General features: G+C 38.6%; 2 protein-coding genes across 5 annotated transcripts in view; one reads left to right on the top strand and one right to left on the bottom strand.

Annotated features, from left to right (window-relative positions):
• si:ch211-140l13.3 overlaps positions 1-22,989 on the top strand; it is a 47,326-nt gene continuing 24,337 nt past the window's right edge. Inside the window, exons 1-5 of one of the 4 annotated variants that reach the window (XM_042389716.1) lie at positions 1-198; positions 3,085-3,329; positions 5,687-5,783; positions 16,412-16,467; positions 17,859-17,940. In XM_042389716.1, the coding sequence (XP_042245650.1) occupies positions 3,108-3,329; positions 5,687-5,783; positions 16,412-16,467; positions 17,859-17,940 (457 nt within the window). In that variant the 5' untranslated portion in view covers positions 1-198; positions 3,085-3,107. Of the gene's footprint in view, positions 199-1,417; positions 1,824-3,084; positions 3,330-5,686; positions 5,784-16,411; positions 16,468-17,858; positions 17,941-22,989 lie in introns of those variants that run through there. The other 3 variants (XM_042389715.1, XM_042389717.1, XM_042389714.1) reach the window with 3 other exon arrangements.
• LOC121881924 (12-(S)-hydroxy-5,8,10,14-eicosatetraenoic acid receptor-like) lies at positions 6,093-11,882 on the bottom strand. Its single transcript, XM_042389757.1, has 3 exons — positions 11,241-11,882; positions 9,481-9,886; positions 6,093-8,633 (listed from the first exon to the last, which is right to left on the bottom strand). Exons 1-3 carry the CDS (start codon positions 11,393-11,395, stop codon positions 8,166-8,168), a joined length of 1,029 nt encoding a protein of 342 aa, XP_042245691.1. The 5' UTR covers positions 11,396-11,882; the 3' UTR covers positions 6,093-8,165.

The raw sequence follows: 22,989 nt of genomic DNA, 5'->3' as shown, positions 1-22,989 counted from the left end.
TATTAATGTCTTTCATTTTATACAAACACTGTTATTTCTTTAATTCACTAAAACATTTGAGATTGTTGCTGAATCCGTCACTAGTTAGAAGACGGGATTATGCTGCCATCCAGTGGTGATCAGAGGAACGAGCACATGGTTAAAACCCACTGAGGTTACCAACACACAGGACTGAAGGCTTTCCTTTGAGCCAGGAAGGTAAGATTTCATATAAAAGACCAGTTCAGGTGCCAAAAGAACGATCTTTTCAGTCTTAGAATCCATCTGTAGACCTGAACTCATTCAACAACGTGTACTTTCTGATTCTAAATCCATCCTCCTCCCTTAAATCTGCAGAGAATCCATTTGTGTCTGATCTTTTCTAGCAAAATCAATTAAATACAGTTAACCTCAATATGAGATTTGAAAAGCATAATATGACAGTTTTATATGTGCTTCCACTGTTCATATATTTGAATCTTACAATCTCCAACAAATAAGAATGATAACAAATAGGCCTATCTACAATTTCTAAAGATCTGCCCTCAAGAAGAAAACTATATCGTTTTGATGATTCATTTTGTTGTTCTTTTTTAATTTTTTCCAGGCAAAAGAGAAAAGGAAAACATTAAAGGAGTTCACAATTTTTCAAGTGTGTCTTAAAACAACAGTCAGAAGCCCAAATGAACATTAAACCTGTTTTTCTTGCTGTAATCATACTGACCATTAGAAGATCCCTTCATAATGACCTTACAATGGAAGTAATGGGGGAGAAAATCCACAGTCCTTCTTCTGTGCAAAAATGAAGCTAATATGAAGCTTCAGCGTCCAAATGAGTCAAATCAAGTAGATATCTTTCAACGTTACAGTCTTTTTAGTGCCAAAGTTCCTCTTTTTGTTACTATACTTCCACCTGCAGCTCAACAGGGAAACACTGTCCGAGGAAACACAAAGAGGGAATTTGATGCTAAAAAGACTGTAAATGTGTCAGATATCCACTTGATATGACTAACTCAGACTGATGAAGCTGAATAGAAGCTTCACATCAACTTTTAAATGACTGTGTGGACACACTGTGGACTTTGGCCTCCATCACTTCCATTGAAAGCACATTTGAAGGATCTTTTAATATCCAGTATGAACAGGAGGAATGATTACAGCGAGGAAAACCTCTTTCACTGTTCATATGGACACCTGACTGCTGGTTTAAGACACACTGGAAATACTGGGAACCTGTCCTTTAACCAGTTTTCCCCTTTCAAACACGTTAATAACAGTTTATTACCTTTTAGCCCGTTCTTGTGCAAAAGTAACAGTTTGTGATTAAAATGCTACTTGTGTTGTGTAGCTTTTACACTTTTGGTAAATGTCTCTCGACAGAAATGACGTATTTAAGTCGCTCGACACTTTCCTTTCATGTCTCACACCTGGAGAAGTTTGTTATGTCGCGGACACCGTCGTCTTTTGGGTAGCGTTACTAGCGTCGCCATGGAGACTGTAGTTTTCACTGAACTTCCTTATTGACATTTTGGCGTCTGTAACTTTAGACAACAGTAACATCCTTGTTTAATTAGTCACGGTCTGGATGATACACTGTAAATAAACCTGGTTACCATGGAGACGGCTGAAACCTTTTTGAAAACGTCGCGCGACTCTTTAATTTCTGTTGAGCGACACTCATCAGAAGTGTCGAGCGACCATAAATCAGCCCTAAGTGGGTGAATCTGCATTTAAAGTTTAATTGTGACGCAGAGGACACGTTGTGATGATGATGATGATGATGATGCCCAGTAACTGTAGCAACCGTCAACTTCCCTCAACCGTCAACTCAGCTGCGACGAAAGGTAACGTTTAATAATGTCAGGTTTAAAACGTCCATTTTAATCTTAACAGCTGTTAAATTCAATTAAAACTAACTTCGCTAAACTTTTAATTATATTATCTGATTTTTAAAACGTTAATAAAGTAACATCTTTCAATAAAACCTCAACCTTGGTAAACGTTATCTAACGTTATATTAACCCTTTATAAACCAATCATGTAGATAATATAAATGTACGTAAATACAGCTTCATATATTAACTATTAATTAGTATATTAATAATTAGTAATTAGTATATTATGTTAACTATTCAGCCGATAACTACCATTCAATAGATAGATAGATCTACCTCTCACAGCAGCAGAGATTTGTAAAGGAATAAAAATGGGAATAATAAATAAGGAATACAATAAATAAAAATATTAAATGCTAAAAATACTAATAAAAATAAGCTTATAAGTGCAATAGTATCCATTAATATAGTATTAAATAACAGAATAACCAGTATAAATAGTACTGGTGTGACACAAGGCTCATTTAATTTGTACATTAACACTCATTTGCTGTTTTTTTTTTTTTTTAATTTTACATTTGAGTCTTTTAATTAATGATTAGATACACTTTAATCAAAAAACACGTTTTTCTGAAAGATAAACAGAAACCAAACTCTGACAACAGTTTGGTTAAAGTTTCCGTTTTCACTGTTTGAAGACATTTTCCAGATTTCCAGAAGACTCTTCTATTCTCAGCTGGGACAAAAATAAATAAATAAATAAATAAAAAGTCTGTAGGTTTCGCAGCAACGATTGTTCTTTGTATGTACTATATACGTATATATGTATATTTATATGTGTATATGTGTATAGATGCATGAACATAGGATGGAGGAGTGTGTGAGGTGGGATGGAGATGGTGTTGGTGGGCCTTCACACACTGTGATAAACACCAACATGTGTTTCTACTCAGTTTCCTCCCAGAACTTACAACAGGTGACATCACCTCAACGTCAGCAGTGGATTAATCAGTTCAACTGCTCCTAAATCAATACTGTATCTATTATTATACTGAACATTGTCGTTTTAACAAAACTGAAAAACTGATTACTTTCTTAGCATTCAACTACATATCCCATGAGTATTAGACACCAGAACTTTGTCAAAGCATCAAGGAAACTGGGAAGATTTACAGAGGAGACCAGGAGAAGCAGCAATGTTCTAGTTTTTTACTCTCTCATTGTGCTGCTTCATGTTTCTGTTGGTTATAATCTACTCTCTTGTGTTCAGATTAAGACGAACTCAGAATAAAGATGTCTGCTGAAATACCCTCGAATCAGTCACTTCAGTCTCCTCCGTCCATCCCAACAATCCCTGGAATCAGTGAAGTGGAGCATCGGGAGAACCGACACGTCTCTTCTCTGCTGAGCCCCGATGATGATGATGATGATGATGGCCACACGGGACAATCCCAGCCGACTGCTGCTGGCCTGCATGGTGATGCTCCTCACACCTTGAATGAGATAGTGCAGCGAGTAAGCTCAACTTCTCTTGTTTAAAATATCTTTGATTAAATGAAGTCAACCACAAAATGTACAGTTGTGCTCATAAGTTTACATACCCTGGTAGAATTTGTGAAATATTGGCCTTTTTTTGGAAAATATGACTCTTTTATTTAGGGATAGTGGTCAGGTGAAGCCATTTATTTGTGTGTGCCCTTTTTAAATCATAGTGATAACTGACATCACCCAAATGGCCCTGATCAAAAGTTTACATACCCTTGCACGTTTGGCCTGATAATATACACACAGGTCGACACACACAGGTTGAAATGGCTATGAAGGGTAAGTTTCCACACCTGTGATTTGTTTGATTGTAATTAGTGTCTGTGTATAAATAGTCAATGAGTTTCTTGCCCTGCACATTCCATCCAGGGCTGCTCTGACTTTACTGGATACTGAGTTATGGGGAAAGCAAAAGAACTGTCAAAGGACCTGCGAGGAAAGGTAGTTGAACTTTATAAATCAGGAAAAGGATATAAAAAGGTATCCAAAGATTCGAAAATGCCAATCAGTAGTGTTCAAGCTCTGATGAAGTGGATACCAAACCACGGACAGGTAGAACAACAAAGATTTCAGCCACAACTGTTGCAAAGAAAAACCCACATGCAACTTTCAGCTGAAAGTTGCATGTGGGTGTTTCAAGATGCACAACAAGGAGATACTTGAACAAAAATGGGCTGCGCTGTTAAGTTGCCAGAAAAAAGCCGTTACTACGCCAATGCCACAAAACAGCCCGCTTACAATCTGCCAAACAGCACCGAGACAAACCTCAAAACTCCTGGAACAAAGTTATTTGGAGTGATGAGACTGAAATTGAGTTTTATGGTCACAACTATAGACACTATGAATGATACACATCTTGCAGATTCTGCCAGGGTATGTAAACTTATGAGCACAACTGTATTTCATTCAGCTATTAGTGATGCAGCTCGCACTCCTGTGCTTGTTGTGTTTTAATGGTGTCATTTTTTTATTGCCAGTTTTATTTCCTCTGTATTCATTCAGCAGCGCTGCGCCTCCACAGCAAGAGAAAATGTGACATTAAAACATCGTAATTGTGTTGTGCAAAAAAAAAAAAAAAATTACAGAGGAAACACTGATTGCTGTAGACAACAAGCCAGATGTTGACAGTGTGACATCACTGTGTATTCACAGTGTACTTATGATGGAGTTTGAGAAACAGAAAGAAATGTTGTTAAAGTGTCAGGTTTTGGTTTCAGTAGCTTCTCTGTAGAGCTGTTAAACAGTCAGATGAGATAAATTCACTGCAGCTTCTGCAAACCAGAACACAGTTCAATCAAAACACATGTGTTTTTAGTACAGCGTTTGGTTACTGTGGTGGAAGACTGCCTTTCCACGATTAAACGAATGTGCCAGTGAGAGTGCAAAGATAGCATTATGCCAATAAGAGACAGTTCCCAGGGAGTTAGCAAGAAGGCTAATCTGTGATATAGCAATTTGGTTTCCTGTGTGAAATGATTAAAGGCTGCCAAGTCCGTTTTTAGTGTGAGAAAAGGTGAAAGATGCAGAGAAAGTAATTTCTAAGATAAGTCACACTTGTATTATCACCAAGGCGTAAAGGTCACTTATAAACTCAGAAATAATGACCAGATGGTTGAATTTAATTAAAAATGAGGTGGAGACTAGAAACTAAGCTCCATAATAGGAGTTATGAAAAGTGTATAATATGAGGTTTTATGATTTTGCATCAGGTTTTTCTTTGTCCCAGGAGAAAGGCCTCAGTTTACTCTGCATCTCTTTATGCACAGTAAACCTGTTCACATTGACCTCTCCCAGCTTCCAGTGTATTTTTTGAGTTTAATACTAAGTTGTGGGTGACGTGAAGATTTATTGGTCCATTTGAAAATTTTTCCACAACATTACGACCACAGGCAAGTTACAATATTTAAATTGGTTAATAATTCCTGAGCTCAAATGTATAAAAAAAATGTGCAGGATTTCAAAATATCTGACAAATTCTGGTTTCTGTGTATTAAGTAGCACATAATTCTCTTAACTCATGTGCATCATTTATATATCTGGAAACACAGGAATCTATCATGAATAGATATTTCTAATACCAGAGGAAGATATCAGGGTGTTCCTTTAATTAATAGTGTAACTGGGAACTTCTTGTAGATATTATGTAAGGTTATAATAATCAGGTATTATGTCCACTTTTAGCTTATGTCTTCTTCTTGCCACTAGGCGGCAGTAGAACACCAGATTATTTTATCTCCTGTGCAGCATCTAACTGCCTGATACTAGTATACAAACCAGTTTTCTCCTCTTGGTTAAATTCTTTAAGTTTGTCTCTTGTTTCTTTGCAGGTTCCAGATCATCCGTGTGATCTGGTTCAGCAGCAGATTGAGCAGATCCGCCATGTGCTACAGGAGCAGAGCAGACTGCTGGCTCTATTAGGAGCAGGTCAGTATTATCTGGATTATCTGGATTTCAGTATTGTGATTGAGCATTTTCAACAACTCACTTCCAACAAATGCAAAGTTCAGCTGTGTGAGATTTTACAACAGGAAGTGTATTGTTACTTTTTCCTCTCCTCCTGAATTTGTCAAGCGTCCCAACTCAACACCTGCGACTTATCATGATAATATTAATGACAGCGTTCAGTCAGATGCTGAGCTACTGTATCTGGCGTTGAGCCATTAAAGGCGCTAAAGCAGCGAAAGGCCGGGCACACAGCCAAGAAGCTGCAAGAAAGCAAAGACAACACTGGTGTTCACTTTTTTTGTTTTATTTTTAGCTCTTGTTGGTTTTGCTTTCACACTTCTTTTCTTCGTTGTGATGTTGCTGCTAGGTGGCTGCTAACCTCCAGCCACCGACCAGCTGTCCTGTTGCAACACCCACACAGCCTGCCCAGAGCAAAGGGTACACACCACAACATCAGCTGTACAGACAGAGTCTCAAAAAGACACAAATGAATTAGACCTTTTGACCCATTTCAGATACACAAGCTGAATAAACTGTAACACCTTCCTTCTAAGAGGTGGAAAAAGGCAAATGTCAACATTTTGACACTACAATGACGTATGGGGCGCAACATGGTTATGGAGGTATTGCTTTGTGGTTTTTGTTTGGAATAATGTTACACCATTCAAAAAAAAGAGGAAGACGGTTGTAAAGGAAAAAAGCTTTGCATGTCATCTCGTTGCTCAGTGTTTATGTATCAGCACTCTTGCAGTAATATTTTTGCTGAGAAAAGACGACACTATCTTCTTCAATCTCTCAAGGACTCACAAACACACCGCAATGCAGCTCTATTAACTGTATCACCTGTTTCCTGTGTATTTACAGCAGCAGTATACAAATATCTTCACTCGCTATCTCAATCTTATACAAATAATTCAATTTCGATCATCAACATCACAAAAAATGTACACAGTGTGAATGAGGGATATTTATAACAGCCTTCCAGGTTCCTGTAGTCCACTTAGGTTTGACATTTTTGTAGTGGTTGTTGATTTTTTAACCTCTTTTAAAGACCAGGCATACTATTAAACTTATCAGTCAACAACATGAATCATCAGTCACACATTAGGAAGTGATTACAACCACAGAAGGAAATCAACTTCAAAAAGTTTCCTGGAGCAATGGTGAGATATTGGACTGTAAATGTGCAGTGTTGAATAAAGTCATAAGAAGTTACGCTATGTTAGACACTAAAGGTAAACTCCGATGAAGACAGGTCTGACTGGTTTGAGGTATGAACACGATGCTTAACGCAGAAATATAGAGTTTCCTGAGCGACGAATGAGCGCTCTGCAAACACTGTAAGGATTAACATAGAGTACCAACAGGTTGCTGTACACTATGTTGGGCTTTTCTATACTTAATGATACTGTTGAGTGCTTTATAGTTATTCCAGGGACATTTTATGCATTAATATACATTCACACCTGGTTTGAAATACATTCTGATTGATTAAAATGCCTTAATATATTCAAGTACTGTATACGTTGTTTAAAGCCATGCAGCTGAAGTATATTTACACCCTAACACAATGTTTTATATCCTTATATATTATTATTTTGCAAACTGATCCTCACATTAGAGGCAGCAGCCCTCAGAGCTACGTAATATGAAGCCAGGTAACACAACCCTGTTGATCCACTTAAATGCCCTGCACGCCAACACCCGTGTTTGCAGGTATTTTGGCTGAACAAGACACATTTCCGGTTACGAGGGGCAGTCAGATATTTAAAGCTGTAAACTTTTAACTTACGAGTCTTATAAGGCACATTATTGATCTTATATCAAGCAGTATTTCACATGGAAAAAAGTGCAGAAAGTATATATAGTTCTTTAGCTGTAACAAAAGGTTATTAAAAAATAGATTTGTCCTTTAATTGAAGATTAAAATTAAAAAAATATTTCAGCAGATTACACAAAAAAGACACATGAGTTCATTTTTCATGTGTATTATGCGACTACACCGTGAATTGCGTTTAGCATATTGTTTTATCTATAAAAATACAATCAGTTTACTATCTTATCTTCAAAATAAAACATCTCAGACTAGCACGGCTTCAGATGAACCACAAACATGAGCAGGAAACTAATGCTATATAGGAGGTGTGGTACTGGGGAGGGGGGGGGGCCGTATGCATTGTGTTTCCGCTTCTCAGTAAATGACATTTGATGACTTCAGATTGTTGAATTAACCAACACACAGAAACACTTGTGTGGGTGGAGCAGTGTTTATGCTGTCTGTGTGGCTAAGGTGTACTGGTAGATACACTGATTCCAATGAAATATTTTTACTGGCATTTTAAAAGAAAAAAACCCCAATAATCACTTCTCCATTACTGGCAACATAATGGTTTTAGCTCCAGACGTTGTTGTTGTCGTCATTGCTCCGTTTCTCATGCCAAAGTCAGCATTAAGCAGTTTCTGCTGCAGGAACGTGGGACAGAAGGTGGTTATGTAAGCGTCTTTAAACCCTGAGTTACAGAAGCAGTAAACCAGCGGGTCCAGCAGGCAGTCCATGTAAGACAGGACCATGAGGCTGTCGTAGACCTGAACCGCTACGTCCTCTGCAGCCTGCCATTTGTTCAGCCTGAAAGCGAGCAGCACCGCTCTGGCTATAGTGCAAGGCAGGAAGCAGATGGAGAAGACGACGACGACGGACATGACCACGCAGACGGCTCTCCTCAGTTTGGTCTTTTCCCCGACGGTTTTCTTCCTCAGCCGGTTGACGATGCGCACCGTGCAGTAGACGAGGATGATGAAGGGGATGATGATCTGGGTGAAGAACACGACCTTTGAAAAATGAAAAGTGACAACAAGAAAGATTGTTAGTATCCCATACTGCAAAATAACCAATCATTATCTAAACCCATCATGGCAATATGCTATAGTTGCTCATTTCTAAACCCCAATATTGAGATTGAACTCCTCATCAGTCACAATGCTCTCAGGAATAATAATAGTAGGTAATAGAATAAAAATAATAGTTGGACTTTAATAATTTAAACTTTTACTAAAGATATGCTCCTCATTTCCTGATTTATGTCTTTTTGCATTAAAATAACTGTTGAATTCAATTTAAACCTGGATTTTTGGAGCATTGATTGCATTGTTGTGATTTTGAAAGATTTTTGCATAGATACAGTATGTTGCAGAATTTCAAAATATGATTTAAGATGCTTGTAATTGTGCTCAATTAAAAGATATTTGTACGAGTATTTCAAATTTAAGGAGTGAACATATTTGACATCCTTAAATATAATGTTACTGCAGGAAAACCAGAGTTTTAAGATGCTGTAATGCCTGCAGAAGTTGGCTTTAGCTGCCTGTGAGAAGCTGTTATTTAGGGAACCAGGGCAATTAGATTAACCATTAAACCAAATAAAATGTGTTGATTGTTATCTTTATAGGAAGTGACGATATGAGGTAGTGCATAATTCTTCTTAACTGTTAAATAAATGAGTAAACCTTTGGCAGGGTTGGTTCTCTGGCATGTAGGTAGATATTGGACTATGATTTATGCTCCCATTTCAATGAAACTGATTGACTGTTTGGTTTTCATGTCTTAGGTTATTTTACAACAGTGATAATCCAAATTAAAGCAAAACCAAACAAGTCAAAAAAACCCCCAAAGCAATACCTCTCTGAAGGTGTCTGTCACGTCGTGAAAATATGTCTCAACTTCGCGGCCGTGGCTGTTACAGCACTCGAAGGTCTTGACCATAGTGGGGATGGTGAGGGGCAGCAAGAGGAGCCAGATCACGATGGAGATCTGCGGAGTTTTCTTCAACACTTTGACGAAATTCCTCCTTCCGAGATGGACCACGTTGAAGTACCGATCGATGGACAGGGTGATAAGGAAGCCGATACTGGCCCCTCGGTTGAGAAACAGCATGAAGAGCATCGTCTTACACACCACACTGTTCAGACTGCGTCTCTGGCCATGCTGGTAGTGGTAGGCCTTGGCAGGAAGACAGGCCACCAGCAGGAAATCAGCAACCACAATATTGAACAGGAAGATACTTTTGTTCTTCCAGAACTTGAACCTAAAGAGGAAGTTATTGACAAAACCGTTATTTGTTGTAATGTTGCAGGTTTTTTTTTTTTGCTGCATCAACAATAAACCTAGAAAAGAAAATTAAGATTAAGATTTTATTCCCACAAAATCTGTGCTCGCCTCTAAAGCGACGAGTCACTGATCAAACTGATGCTTATATTTAAGATAGGATGTCTCAAATAGGATGTGCTGCTGAAAGGTTTTGTGCTCTCTCAATGTGGTCATATGAGATTTATGATTTATTTTTTTATCTTATTATCATTGTCACTGCTTTTCTTTTTGCACTTTATATTTAAGTGGTGGAAATAACACAACGGTGCCAAACAAAACACTGACTGTCTGCATTCTGGCTAGTGTGTGTGCTGGAAGCCTTTTTCAGTACTGTCAAGAGTCACTCTTATTCACACGGCACAGTTATGTTCCACATTACAAATGCTTATCAGCTCATCTCACTTACAAAAACACAAGATAATGCACACAACTCATCACGTTTAATAAGCGCTCTTCGAACAGAGTACATGTTGTTTGGTTCACCACTGAGGTGATGTAAGGTAAAACCGCTATTGGATTCCAAACATATTTGCCATTTTAAAGGAGCACACCCTAAACCTGCAGTGGATTTTCAACTGCAGATCTGTTTTTGTACGGTTAATCATAAGTATGTGGATCATTCAAAACTCAAACCAACTCACTTTAGGTCTGCTTGTAAAGCATTGTTAATTAATATTGAATTTTCCATTGTTGTTAATAAACTGTGGTCTGCAGGATTATTTAGTGTTGACCTGATTTTATCAACTTTGCTACCAACAAATTAGAATCCAAACAGGATGTTAACTCTGCACTCCCATCCCTCTTTTACTGGAGTGAGCAGATGTGTACATTTATTAGTATTTCTTCTTGGCAGCGGTCACGATGCTATAATAGTAGAAAAAAGGAACGCACTGCGTAGTTTTGAATTTTTCATCAGTCTGTCTGTCGGCTGATCGAAAGCCGTCACAGCTGGTGAGATGCTCACCACTTCCAGGTGATTCAACAGTGACCTAATGCCAGTTTTTCTCAGTCATTCCAGTTCATAGAAAGCAGTAGCAGCAGTACTATATGACATATGATTTTAACTATGTATTTGAGTCACTCAGGGAGGTTAAATGCTGGGAAACTCCAAACAGATGATGAGTCGTGCATTATCAGTTATCAAGTTTATTTTATATCTTTGGCGTAATGCCAAAGTTTTCCCTTTTCCAGAAGGCTTTCTTGACTTTTTACAGATCCTTATCTACATTTTTACTGTTGAATACATTCTGAAAAATATAATGAAAAAGGATGTGATGTAGTGATCTTCATACCTGAAGATGAAGATGTAAAGGACCGACAGGTTGAGAGGAAGACCCAGCACGAACTGTCCAATCATCAGCCAGGAAAGGGCTTTATATGTGACCAAATTGGGTGTTTTGCAGTGGTCAACTGTCGCATTTGTAGACATGTTTTGTTGGCTTAACATAACCGTGTTGGAAGTAGTAGTGCATCCACAGCAGTAATAGAAGTTACAGTCAGTAACAGGAGTATTATTTGATGTAATAACGCAGCAACAGGAAGGATGAGGGTTAAAGGTGTTTCAGGCAGGCATCAGAAGGTTATATCCTTTATCTTGGAGCTGGTTGCAGTCGCCTCTGAGCCAGAATCTTCTCTCCTCAGGCACCGATTTTGCTTCTCACCGTGATCCGTCAAATTCAACAGTCCCCCTTCTGAGAGCCTTACAGTGATTCTGGAGCTCTGTCAAGACTCGGCCAGCCGTGCCAAAACATACCGAGGAAACATGCACTGTAAACACTGTGAACACTGAAACAAGCACTACGTTAAAAAAAAAGAGAAAACACCCTGTCTCAGTGTGTCTGTTAGCCCTTTTGGTGTGAGGCTGCCACCGTTCCTTCAGAGAGGAAGAATTTATAGTCAGCTGGAGGTGTGGTTTAAAGAGAAGGGGTTTCTTACTGAGAAACACAACATGAAGGTTTTCTTTTTAAAACTTGATGATTTTATGACTTGTCTGTTTTATTTTGCTGTTTCTGTGCAGCACTTTGTAATGTTTTTGCTCTATAAATAAAGACTATTGTTATATTATTATTGTTCAGCTTTACAGCTAAAAATGCCTTGATGCTACAAGCCTCACTGCACTTTGATATCAACAATGATAATGAAAGAAGACATGCCCCGTATAGTGTCTGTATGTCACAGACAATAGTAAGTAGAAACCAGCCGTTCAAGGTGTTTACCGGTTTAACACTTGTGAAATTCCTCAGAAGGCTGTCCATACGAAACCATCGTGTCCGCACATGTCTAGCATTATCCTTGCATTTGATGGTGATAGGAGTAGGAAAACATTGCCCCCAATGACATAGCAAGTTGTCTGGGTACAAGATCAAGAAGATTTGACATGATGTAGATTATGTTATACACACGGAAGGACAAATCTTACAGCAAGAAGAAACCCATTGTATGGAATATACTGCTAAATGGTGCTAAATTTGTCAGCTTTATGTTGTACAGTTTTTTTTCCCCACACCCACCAACTCAATGTTCAGACTCATCAACAGAAATAATAGAATAATATCATGAATAGAGTCATATTTCTCAATCAAGTCCTCAAACACTGTGGTCCAGAGTTTTAGGGAAGTTCTAGAAAACTGATGTTAAAGCACATTTGCAAACAACAGAGAAGTGATGTCTCAACCGTCCGAGGTGTCGTAGGTTTCTCTAGACTTTTTTTTTTACACCTTTCTCACACCATCTTTCCTCTTTTTTCCATAACATTTATACGTAAGATGAACAGTGAAGCAGCCCCAATCATACTTTGTACCATGTAGATGTTTGAGATGAACCCTGACAGACAGAAATCAAAAAGTCCCTTCTTTAAAAATGTTTTGGATGAGAATTTTTCGCATATTCATGTTAGACATGTGCAGAAGAAACTTGTTACAAGGGTGCATCAGCTTTTAAACATCTTGTTCCAATCAAGTCAAACATTAAAATAACATTGACCTCTTTCTCTGCTGGTCTCAGCTGCTGTAAGCTACATGCTAATTATTTAAAGCTTGAAATAGAAAAAAACTTGAACAGACGTCACTTTTCTGTTGCTAGTTTTTAGCTCTTTCTCATGCTATGTCCCAGACATGATGTAAGATTACTTCTGCAACATGTCTTAACACAGTGAGTGCGTTTACAAATGTGGTGTGTTGCACCTCTGACCACGACAGCATATCATTTAACCAATCAAAGTCATTGCAACGTTGCTTTTCTGCCACAGAAATGTTTGTGCAGAGTTCCTCTGGAAAAAAACAAAATTAGAAAGATGTAAACCGATACTCACAAACTGACCAAAGCATCACAATAACCTTTTACAAGAGACAAGTTAGATCATTAAAAACAATACAGAGACGTGTGAGCATAGAAGAAGTGTCCTCTGTCTGCATATAATACATAAAAGACACTTATGCATGGCTGTAACAGTGCTGACTGACGGTGCTCTCCTTCTTGTGTAGCATACACTGTGGTCAGGTTTTGGACCACAGTTCCCACAGTCCTCTGAACCCTTTTTACCACCTGGACCAAGTCTTTCCAGTTCTCATCGGTGCAGCTGGCAGAGCACAGCAGCAGCATACTACTATCTAACGTGACAAGATAATACAAGATGACTTTTATTGATTCTGTGCTGCATTTTAGTTTTGCAGCAGCAAAAGGAAGTTAAAAACGGATGCATATAGTAGATAAGAAACCTAAAAGAAAAATAATGTGGTAGAACAGGGGTTTTCAGAGACTGAGAATGTGGGACTCCCCTCAGATAAAGATTATACATTTGTCATCTGTTTGTTTAATAAAATTAATATTTATCAATACATTGTTTTGGGATTTTTTTTAAAACTCCTACATATTGATATCAGTAAGTACAGTCCACAAAAATCCAGTATCGGTCTGACTATATTTCTCACCCATTAAACACATTAAACCCTTTAAGTGTTTAGAGGTGCAGACAGGATGCAACAGCATTATGTGAGTTAAACAGACTCATTAACACTAAATTATCACATGTGCATTAAACCACTATCAACAAACAGCCGCTTTGTTTATATGGTTGTCATTTCTGATTCGGACCGTGTAGCTCGGTCTTCTCACTCACTGCTTTCACACCAAAGTGCGACATTGCTCAGATCAAGCACATTATTATCAATAGAGACTGCAAGTTGCTCTCTTCTGTAGCAGCATGCTCTGCCCTGAGGCCTGTACTACGGAGCAAGATGAGCAGGTTATCTTTGGGCTTAAGTCACGTTTCCCGGAATCATGAAGCTCACTTTTAACTGAGATAAGTCACCAACTTGTGCTGAACAGATAACCTGCTCCGGAGCAGGTTAGAGGATCAGATTACGATCTGTCAACACCCCGACAACTGACCAATCAGATCATTCCTGCAGGATCCCGACATGGACAAAAGTCGTCCCAAGTTTACAAAGTGACAAGTAAAAAAAGGTCAGTGGAAACATTTTATTGTTCCAGGCTTTCTATTTCCACTCTGGTTTTAAAACAGAGCTTCTAACAAACGTTTATGACACTAATCACATAATGATGATTTTACATTTTGAACGTGCAAACTTAATTTTCTCCCCGGAGTGAAGCTGATAATGTGGATGATTTTACACTCTGATTCCATCACTGCAGCTCAGAATAACACGAGACAACCTGTGTGATGATAACTGGAAATAAAAACCAAAGTTTGTCTTTTATTAGAAAAATAATCCACAAAAACGTTAATTGGCTCCCGTGATTATAAAAGCAACATTTGGGTCAGACAGACTCATCAGTCATGAACTACTTTAACACTCTTTGCTTTAGTTAAGTTTTTAATGTGACATATTCAGAATGTTTCTTCATCATCCAACTAAATAGCAAAAATACTTCAGTCATATATAATAATTCCTACATGTATTTTAAGCCTACTTTTAATATGTAGAAATGATTTCTAGTGTTTCTACATCTTCTTATTCTGTTGTATGATTACAGGCTCGCAGGCCACAACAAGAGAAGGAGACGCACGCCCAAACTCAGCGATAACAAACTGAAATTTATTGAAGTAAATAACCATAATTGCAATGAGGTGTGGAAGTCAGTATCAGTGATGTTTGAAAGTGTATGAACGTGTTGTCTAATGTGAGGTGCGTGCTGTCAATGCAGAACAAAACCAAAAAGGAAACGCAAAAAAAACAATCACAGCTCAGTGAGCGAGGAAGGGATCAGAGAAGGACTGGAATCAGGGCAGGCGGGCTTAAATACACTCTGGTGCACTGGCCAGGTGTTCCCAGTTAGTACACCAGTGACATGTCGGCTCCACCCATCCAAGGACCTGCAACATACAGACAAACCACAGGACCAAAGGCAACAGAGGTTTCTGCAGGTTCTTGTTATCACCGTTTCATGTCATATCATATGAAGTACTTCATTCATGGTTCTGATGATGTCGCTTGGTATTAACAACCCGCCTCTTTCACATGAATGTGATGCTGGTTATCTGGACGGCCAGCGTTATCGAGAGCCAGACTAAGTTGAACTTGCTTCGTAGTTACAGGCCGCTGGTGTTCTGTGAGGCTTTGTAGTTGAACCAAATTCAGAAAATCTGAAGTTATGATGGCACCAATGTCAGTATAAAGCAGAATGAAGGAGCGAGTTCTGTATCTTATCTCAGGATTTTGGTAAAAAAAGACTCTAAGCACGGTCACAAAATGAGGATTGTTTACATTCAAATGTAGTTGTTAGCATCCTATTTAGGTGCTTCGGAGGATGGGAGATGCTTTACATTATACCCACAATATTACACCCCACCATGAGCAAACTGTGTGTTTACGCAACTGGTGTGAAAGACAGATTAGTCCATGTTGAAAGAGAGAGAACCATGCAGACTCAACTGTTGTGTGCAGGTTGGCATTTAGGAAAGAGATGTACCTTTAAATAGAGTTTTCAGACATAACCGTGACTCAGTCATATTGCATTGTGCACCTACATTTCCTGCAGGTACATAAGCTGACAGTGACCTTTTTCTGTTCAGATAAGATGCCTTTAAGTGCTCATCTATTCCTCAGTTCAAGCACCACATGTGGAATAAACAAACTATTCTGTCTTTGTGATTCGTTGCAGAACAATTTTTCATGCATCAGGTGTTAGCTGTGAGCCACAGACAGGTTTTGTTACAACATAAGACACCTTGCTTATTATTAAGGACCAGTTGTGAAGCACCGGTAACGATGGCAATAATATACAATCACTCTGTTGTTTACTTTGTCAGCACTTAGAGTAAGGTGCTCTGGAACACATCTCTTAAACTTGTTATAATCACTATGTGTGGAAATGCCAAGAAGCTGTTTCTGGGCAATGGACTTGTGTTCCCTCCCACACGCATTATCTCCGGGGAACTAAAAATGTTATTTCACAATCTAATCTCCTTCTCTCTCCTACTCTGTCTCTATCTCTGTCTCAGTCTCTCTTGTAGGTCTGATGTTTCCTGTCTGTGTGCCCTCGCAGTGCGCCAAGAAGGTACATGCTGTATGATTTGATAAAAGTGCTTTCTTTAAGTGATCAGGACTATTGATAAACTAATAAAGTCTTGGTTACACAACTCTCTACATTTGAATGAAAATAAGTGATAAAAAGATGTAGATGTAAAGACAGATTTAAGTCACATCATATTTTATTGATCTTTTATATAGATAAAAAACAAGATAATTAATATGTTTTGTTTTTTAGAGAGTAAAGCGGTGTTATTGCTCTGCATTCTTGCCCTGAAGCTCCATTAATTAATATTTTCATATTAACAACGGACCAAATGTGTAATGTGAAATGGTTCACCCCCTACTGCAACTTTACGGAGCTTTTTAGCCTCATTCTGCTCGTTGTTTTGGTTTTATTTACTCTCTGGTTCACTCTCACTGCTCTTATCAGGCCTGTTTCAAGGATCAACATTCAGCTGTTTTCCACTAACTCTCTGATAAACCCACGGCATGCTATGTAGGCACTCGAAGTTAAGTTTAAATGTCAGATATGTTTCTCAGAAGTTGGTGAAGACCAAACCAGAGTGACTAAGAGAAGGGGGCATTGTACTTTTATTCATCAGTGGGCAGACACACAAGATTAAATAAATGGTTATTTTGTTCCATTTCTGCTGTATATGTAAATGTCCAACTGTTTGCCAACTGTTTGGCCATAATACCTCTAAAAGGTGATGATATTCTGGGGTTATGTGTCTTCTGCCCCCAAGTGGCCAAAGTAAAATCAGTCAGACCAAATATTTAACCAGCTAATTAAACTTTATTCTGCTCTGAGGCTTCTTAAAGAGTCTTCTCTAAACACATATGTATATTATATCTGATGATTAATTTCTTGATTAATCATTTTTGTCTATAAAATGCCAGAAAACTGTGAAAAATGATCATTATGATTATTATATTATAACAATTCCATTATTATTATCATTCTTAGAGCTCAAGGTTGTCTGATTAACACTCCAAAATCCAGAGATATCCAGTTTACGGTCATGTATGACACATAAAAGTTAATAAAAAGGATCAGATAACGTGCATTTTTTTGTGTATTTATCATCTGATCCAGTTGTTCTGATCCAGCACATCATGGTTCAGTTTAACGTCATTCTATTTCCATTTACGTGTAGAATATCTCTGAGGTGATTCAGAGATCTCCCACGACTAACACAACGGGATTCATGTTGAGAAATCTGCCATTTATAACTAAAAATATAGTTTTTTTTGGCAGCTAAAAGAGTGATAACAGCATCAGCTTTCATAATCCTGTTACTCCAATAACTAGTCTCACTGCCTCTCTTCTTGTCTTCTTCTTCTCTTCACATGTTTCCTGTCATTCTAATCTCTGTCCTGTCCTCCCATCTCTTGGGTCTGTTCATGGCCCCACAGCTCCCAGTCTTCCCAGTGTCATCTCCTCCATCAGATCGAAGCAGGCCTGAGGATCGTCCTGTCCTGACATGTCCCAGTCAGGGTAAGAAAATCAACGCTGCTTCTCTATTTGCACACACAAAGCAACAGAATAAACGCCTGATCTTAACTGAACCAGATTTCATACCGACGTGTTGAGCCGTGTTACGATTTAAAAAGTTCTCACTTTGGTGATTCCAGTGGTTATACTGAAAAAGACTCAAATAGACTTCTCTGTAGACATTTTTTTGACAAAGAAAACAAAACAATTGAACATCCTATAATCACAGAAACATCTACACATTGATGCTTTAAAATACCACTTTCATAATGTAAAACTCTAATATGCTTCATAACCAATGAAATGTGAGGCAGGTCTTTAGATTCCATTAAGAAAATCTGCCAGGAAACAAATAAAATTACATTTTATGATCATTTGAAACAACAGATGTAAAAAATCCAAATGCAGCTGTAATCAGTTCATTGTATCTGCTTATATTATGGCTAAAATAATGTTAAAAAGTCAAAAATATTTTGATTTTCACTTTTCAAGTTCAAAAGCACAGTTTATAAACATTAAAACTATATCTGGAAGTCCTGAACCTTCATCCCTCATTTGCATTTTGAACTTTGTGCAGATTAATTTGTATAAGTAGAGTACAGTGAAAAAAAACCAACAGGACGTTATAATCACAGGCGCCTGAGCAATGGAGCAAGTGGAGCAAAAGCATCCTTACTATTCAGTGAGGGGGGAATAAAGTTATGGTTTTGCTGCCCCACTTTTTGTCTTTTTAAAAATAAACTTATCATCATACAGTCACCGCAATCAGGTGATTATATTTAAGCAGCTCATATCAATGATCATTTTTCTATTTTCAGCAACTGACAAAAACAAGTAATAATTAAGGCTGCAAGTAGCGTTGAACGGTCCCTCGCGCCTCAGCGCACGTCAGGCTGCAGCGCAATCGAAGGGCTTCTGTGACGGGCATGTAGATGTCATCAGACCCGGCTGTTTTCAGACAGTGCAAGAAGGAGATAAACATCACTTCCTTTGTCCATTGTTTTGCCTGCTGCTGGGGCTGCTTCGCTGCAATTTCGTAGGAGGCGCTATTCAGCCAGTTTGCATCACTGATGGAATATTGTCATGTAGACGTGTTCAGGCCGGGACTCTTATCAAACATGTAAAGTTTAGTGCAGACTGGAGCATTTACAATAAAGTTATAGCAACTTCCTCTGTCATGGCGAAACATCAAACCTCAACGGTGCGAGGATGAGAATTTTCTGCAGGGTGAGACATGTCTGTCTTGCTCACACCTATGTCATCAAAATTAAGCAAGTTTTGCGCCCATTCACTTGAATTTCAATGAGTAAACTGAAAACTCTTGATGCGTTTGTGTGTAAAACAAATTAATTTCCTAATTTTCATCAAGTTTATTTTTAGAAAAGTAAAGACTTTTAACCTACATGACCTGGTCAAAGTTTGATTGACATGTGTACTGTCAGGTGTGTAGAGACAATAAGTAACTGCAGCTGGACACAGAAAAATACTCATATATTTGAATGGAGAGTGTGAATGAACCGCTAGGTGCTCGGGAAAAGTCGTACTTTCATGTGTGTATTGCGGACTTCCTGTTGGATTTAGGTCAGGGGTGGCAGTGTATGATTTGTAGGTCTTGATGAGACAAATAATTGAGTTTTGGTTTGATCTCTCTACGATATTCCTACGGGCCGTAGCAGCCATTTTAGTGACATAGGTGGCGCTATAGAGCACATTTTGGCACTTTAGGGATAATTTTTATATTTTATCAAATTTTTCACCAGACCTGATGTGTGTGCCAAATTTGGTGAGTTTTTGAACATGTTTAGGGGGTCAAATTTAGGTCTGAAGTGGCGAGATAACAGAACAGATACAAGAAGGTCTTTGCCCCTTTGGGGCTCAGGCCCAAAAAACGCTTTGAGTTGGTTCAGTCCAACCCGTCGTGAGACAGACAGACTTAAGCTGCTCTGAACTGTGCTTTTATTATTCTAATTATTCTCTCATTTTCTCATAAATGAGAGCTGCAAGTTTCCTCTAAGGGGGAGTAACATCTAGTCTAGTCTCAACTAAAATGTCACTTTTAAGTCTTGAGGAGCAAAAATCACCTTCTGAGTTGTGCATCAAAATAGTCCTTGATTTGAGATAATGTAGGTTAAAATAATCTGCTTTTGACGTTATGATTGTTCATTCCTGTACAACATTACAGCTACATCAGCTAGTGGTGCTAATAGTCGACGGGCCCAGGCAAGAATTTTCACTGACTGGTACCAACCCGAAAGTGGCAAATTCTGGTTTGATGTTTTGAAAAAGTCTATATCTCTCAACATGGTAACCCTTCAACCCTGGATGGCATTTGGGACTGGCAAGAACTTCAGACACATATCAGATACATATCTGCCCATGAGATTGCCAAGTCTTTGGGTCCTGACGAATCGAAGGCCCTTCCTGTGTTCCAGGCCTTCACTGACTATGACACAGTATCTGCGGGGGCAAGAAGACAGCGTCAGATACCTGGAATGCAGATGACATGACAACAGAGGCCTTCATGGCTCTGGCAAAGGCTCCAAAAAGCATTCAAGAGAAGGTCATTTCCATTATACAGACCTGCCAACCCTGGACGAATTTATTGAGTACCACTTCCGCGACCTAGATGCATTAGATGCAAATCACTGTTGTTCGCACAATGAATTATTGTACATAATTTGCAAACATACACGTAATGTGTGTACATCATTTGCATACATGCAGCAGTCAAACAGACACAAACGTGAGGGAAGCACTGATATGCAAATTCTTTATAACCATAGCAGATTATTTATAAAAATATGTGCAGAAGCTACCACTGTTAGTTGGTCATTTATGCCTGTTTGTTCTCTTGTCTTTCACCTGCCTAAACACAGCTGACCAAGGAACACAGTTTCACTCAGGCTACACACTAACCTGCCACTACTGCTGCATTTATATAGTTTATATTGATTTCACCTCCACAATAATCAAACTTTAAGCCGATTTGATTTTTGAAAATATGATTCACAGCTAATTTGAAAAGATGATGACCATGTAGCTGTAAAACCCAAACCAGCCTAAACAGACTATTTTGGGGCTATGATGAAGTAAATATTTTAGAGCTGATTAATACAACAGTTCTCATTATAGGAAGGCTATTACTCAATGGTTTGATGACTTAATGATAGTACAGGCTGAATATGAACATGACTGTTGAAACTGTAGAAGTCATCACATCCCTCCTTAAATATTGTACTTAATTTGCAGTGAGGGGTTGTTTCCTTGAAGTTTTCCTGGAGTAGTTGTAGACTACAGTGCCAACACACACACACACACACACACACACACACACACTCCGAGCAGGCCACAAGCCCATTCTGCCTTTAACACGCATGCCTCCTGGTAACTTTCCAGATAACGTTATTTCTGTTGCACATTAACTTTTTGTCCATCGCGCCACTGCTCCTCTCACTACGGTTATGGGTTTGGCTGCAACAATAATTACGGATACACACTATGAAAAGTCACGTTTTTACAATCTGCGACACACAGACAATATATCCTAACGTTACTTTACCACCGTAAATGCCTGGTGAACAAGCAAGCTAGCGTTAGGCTAAAGTTATTAACGTTAAATATTTTTCCAGAGTTGGAAGGTTTGCAGTAACTGAACTCAATTCACAATTTCAACTTTCCACATCCACCCCAGTCCGTTCACGTTTACAAAGGAGTTAAAAGTCGTGTCCTCACTTGAGGAAATAACCAGCTGGAGTGAGAAGGAGGATCGAGAGCGATAAAATCACTGTCATGTTGCTGGCGATTTGCAGTCTCTTGAAATGACATTACACATTTGTCAATTATGACCATCCTCGCTGATATTTGGGTGAAGGCAGGGTTAGACTTAAGTGCTGCATGTGCACAATTGAACCATGGATGTATGAATTGAGCTCGCAGGCATCACCTGCTTTTTGCGTAGTTAAGAGTGACTCATCGTACCAGCGTACTTTGATGTCAAAATGCGTACAGGTTGGCAGGTCTGATCATGGAACGTTTCACAATTCTCCTCTACGATCAACTCAACATCGATAAAGCTCGTCTTGAGTTGTTCACAAAAAAAAAGGAAGAGGAATGGAGCAAATCCCCCCTCAACTAAGGATGCATTGGTGCAGCACCTCAAAGAGCAGTGTGCCAAGGAGGACGCTGTTGAGGATAAGTACTTCAGGTAGCAGCAAGTATGCCGTCTCCAACAGACGGGGGTTGGATGAACCGACAGCTCACAAAACTCTCAAGTCAAACTGTCAAACTATGCAGTGCTGATCAAATATGGATCAAGATTCTGTTACTGCATTGCCTATTTCTAGCTATTTCTGGCTATCAAAACAAACAGAGAAGCTTGTATATTCATTCTTTGGTCAGGTCGCCATTACTCCACTATATCTTTACATAGCAAATAGTTGTTTGCTGCTATATTAATGTTCAAAATGTCATATATTGGACCTTTAAGCTTTTAAAACTCTACACGACATGCATGCAATAGACATGATATTATCATGTCTAGCCTAGATAATCAAATACTGTGATTTCCTTCACACAGCGTTCAGAATGGTTATCTAATCTAAAAATGCTCTTGGCTCCAAACCGTGCAAGTGTGCCAAGTTTCATGCTTTTATGTGCAGATGCTGCAGGGCGATAATAGCAAAAACAATTATTGTCCCAAAAACATAGTAAAGCTACTCATTTGAAACAGTTCTCATGTTTCAATGTACTTATATGGACCCTACAAACAAACTGGTACCAAACAGATTTTGCCACGTTAGGTGGTACCAAATTCTGGCCCACGGACTATAACAGCTCCCACTAGAACCTGTGTGTTGGATTGGAAGTAGATAGCTGCTGTGAGGCCGTTTCATTCATCCAATTGTTTTTACTTTGTTGCAGTTGTTAGACTTTGAAGATGTCTTGTGAGTATTGAGAACAGCAACCCTCTGGTTTAATATTGATTAACCAGATTTAATTATACAAATCATAATGTGATGTGTTGTAAGACTATTTCATTTATATAAATTGTTT

This window comes from Thunnus maccoyii, chromosome 17 (assembly GCF_910596095.1).
Source record: "Thunnus maccoyii chromosome 17, fThuMac1.1, whole genome shotgun sequence".
In the NCBI taxonomy this organism is placed as follows: domain Eukaryota; kingdom Metazoa; phylum Chordata; class Actinopteri; order Scombriformes; family Scombridae; genus Thunnus; species Thunnus maccoyii.
Note: the sequence above shows the minus strand (reverse complement) of the source record. Positions and strands in the feature narration are given on the sequence as shown.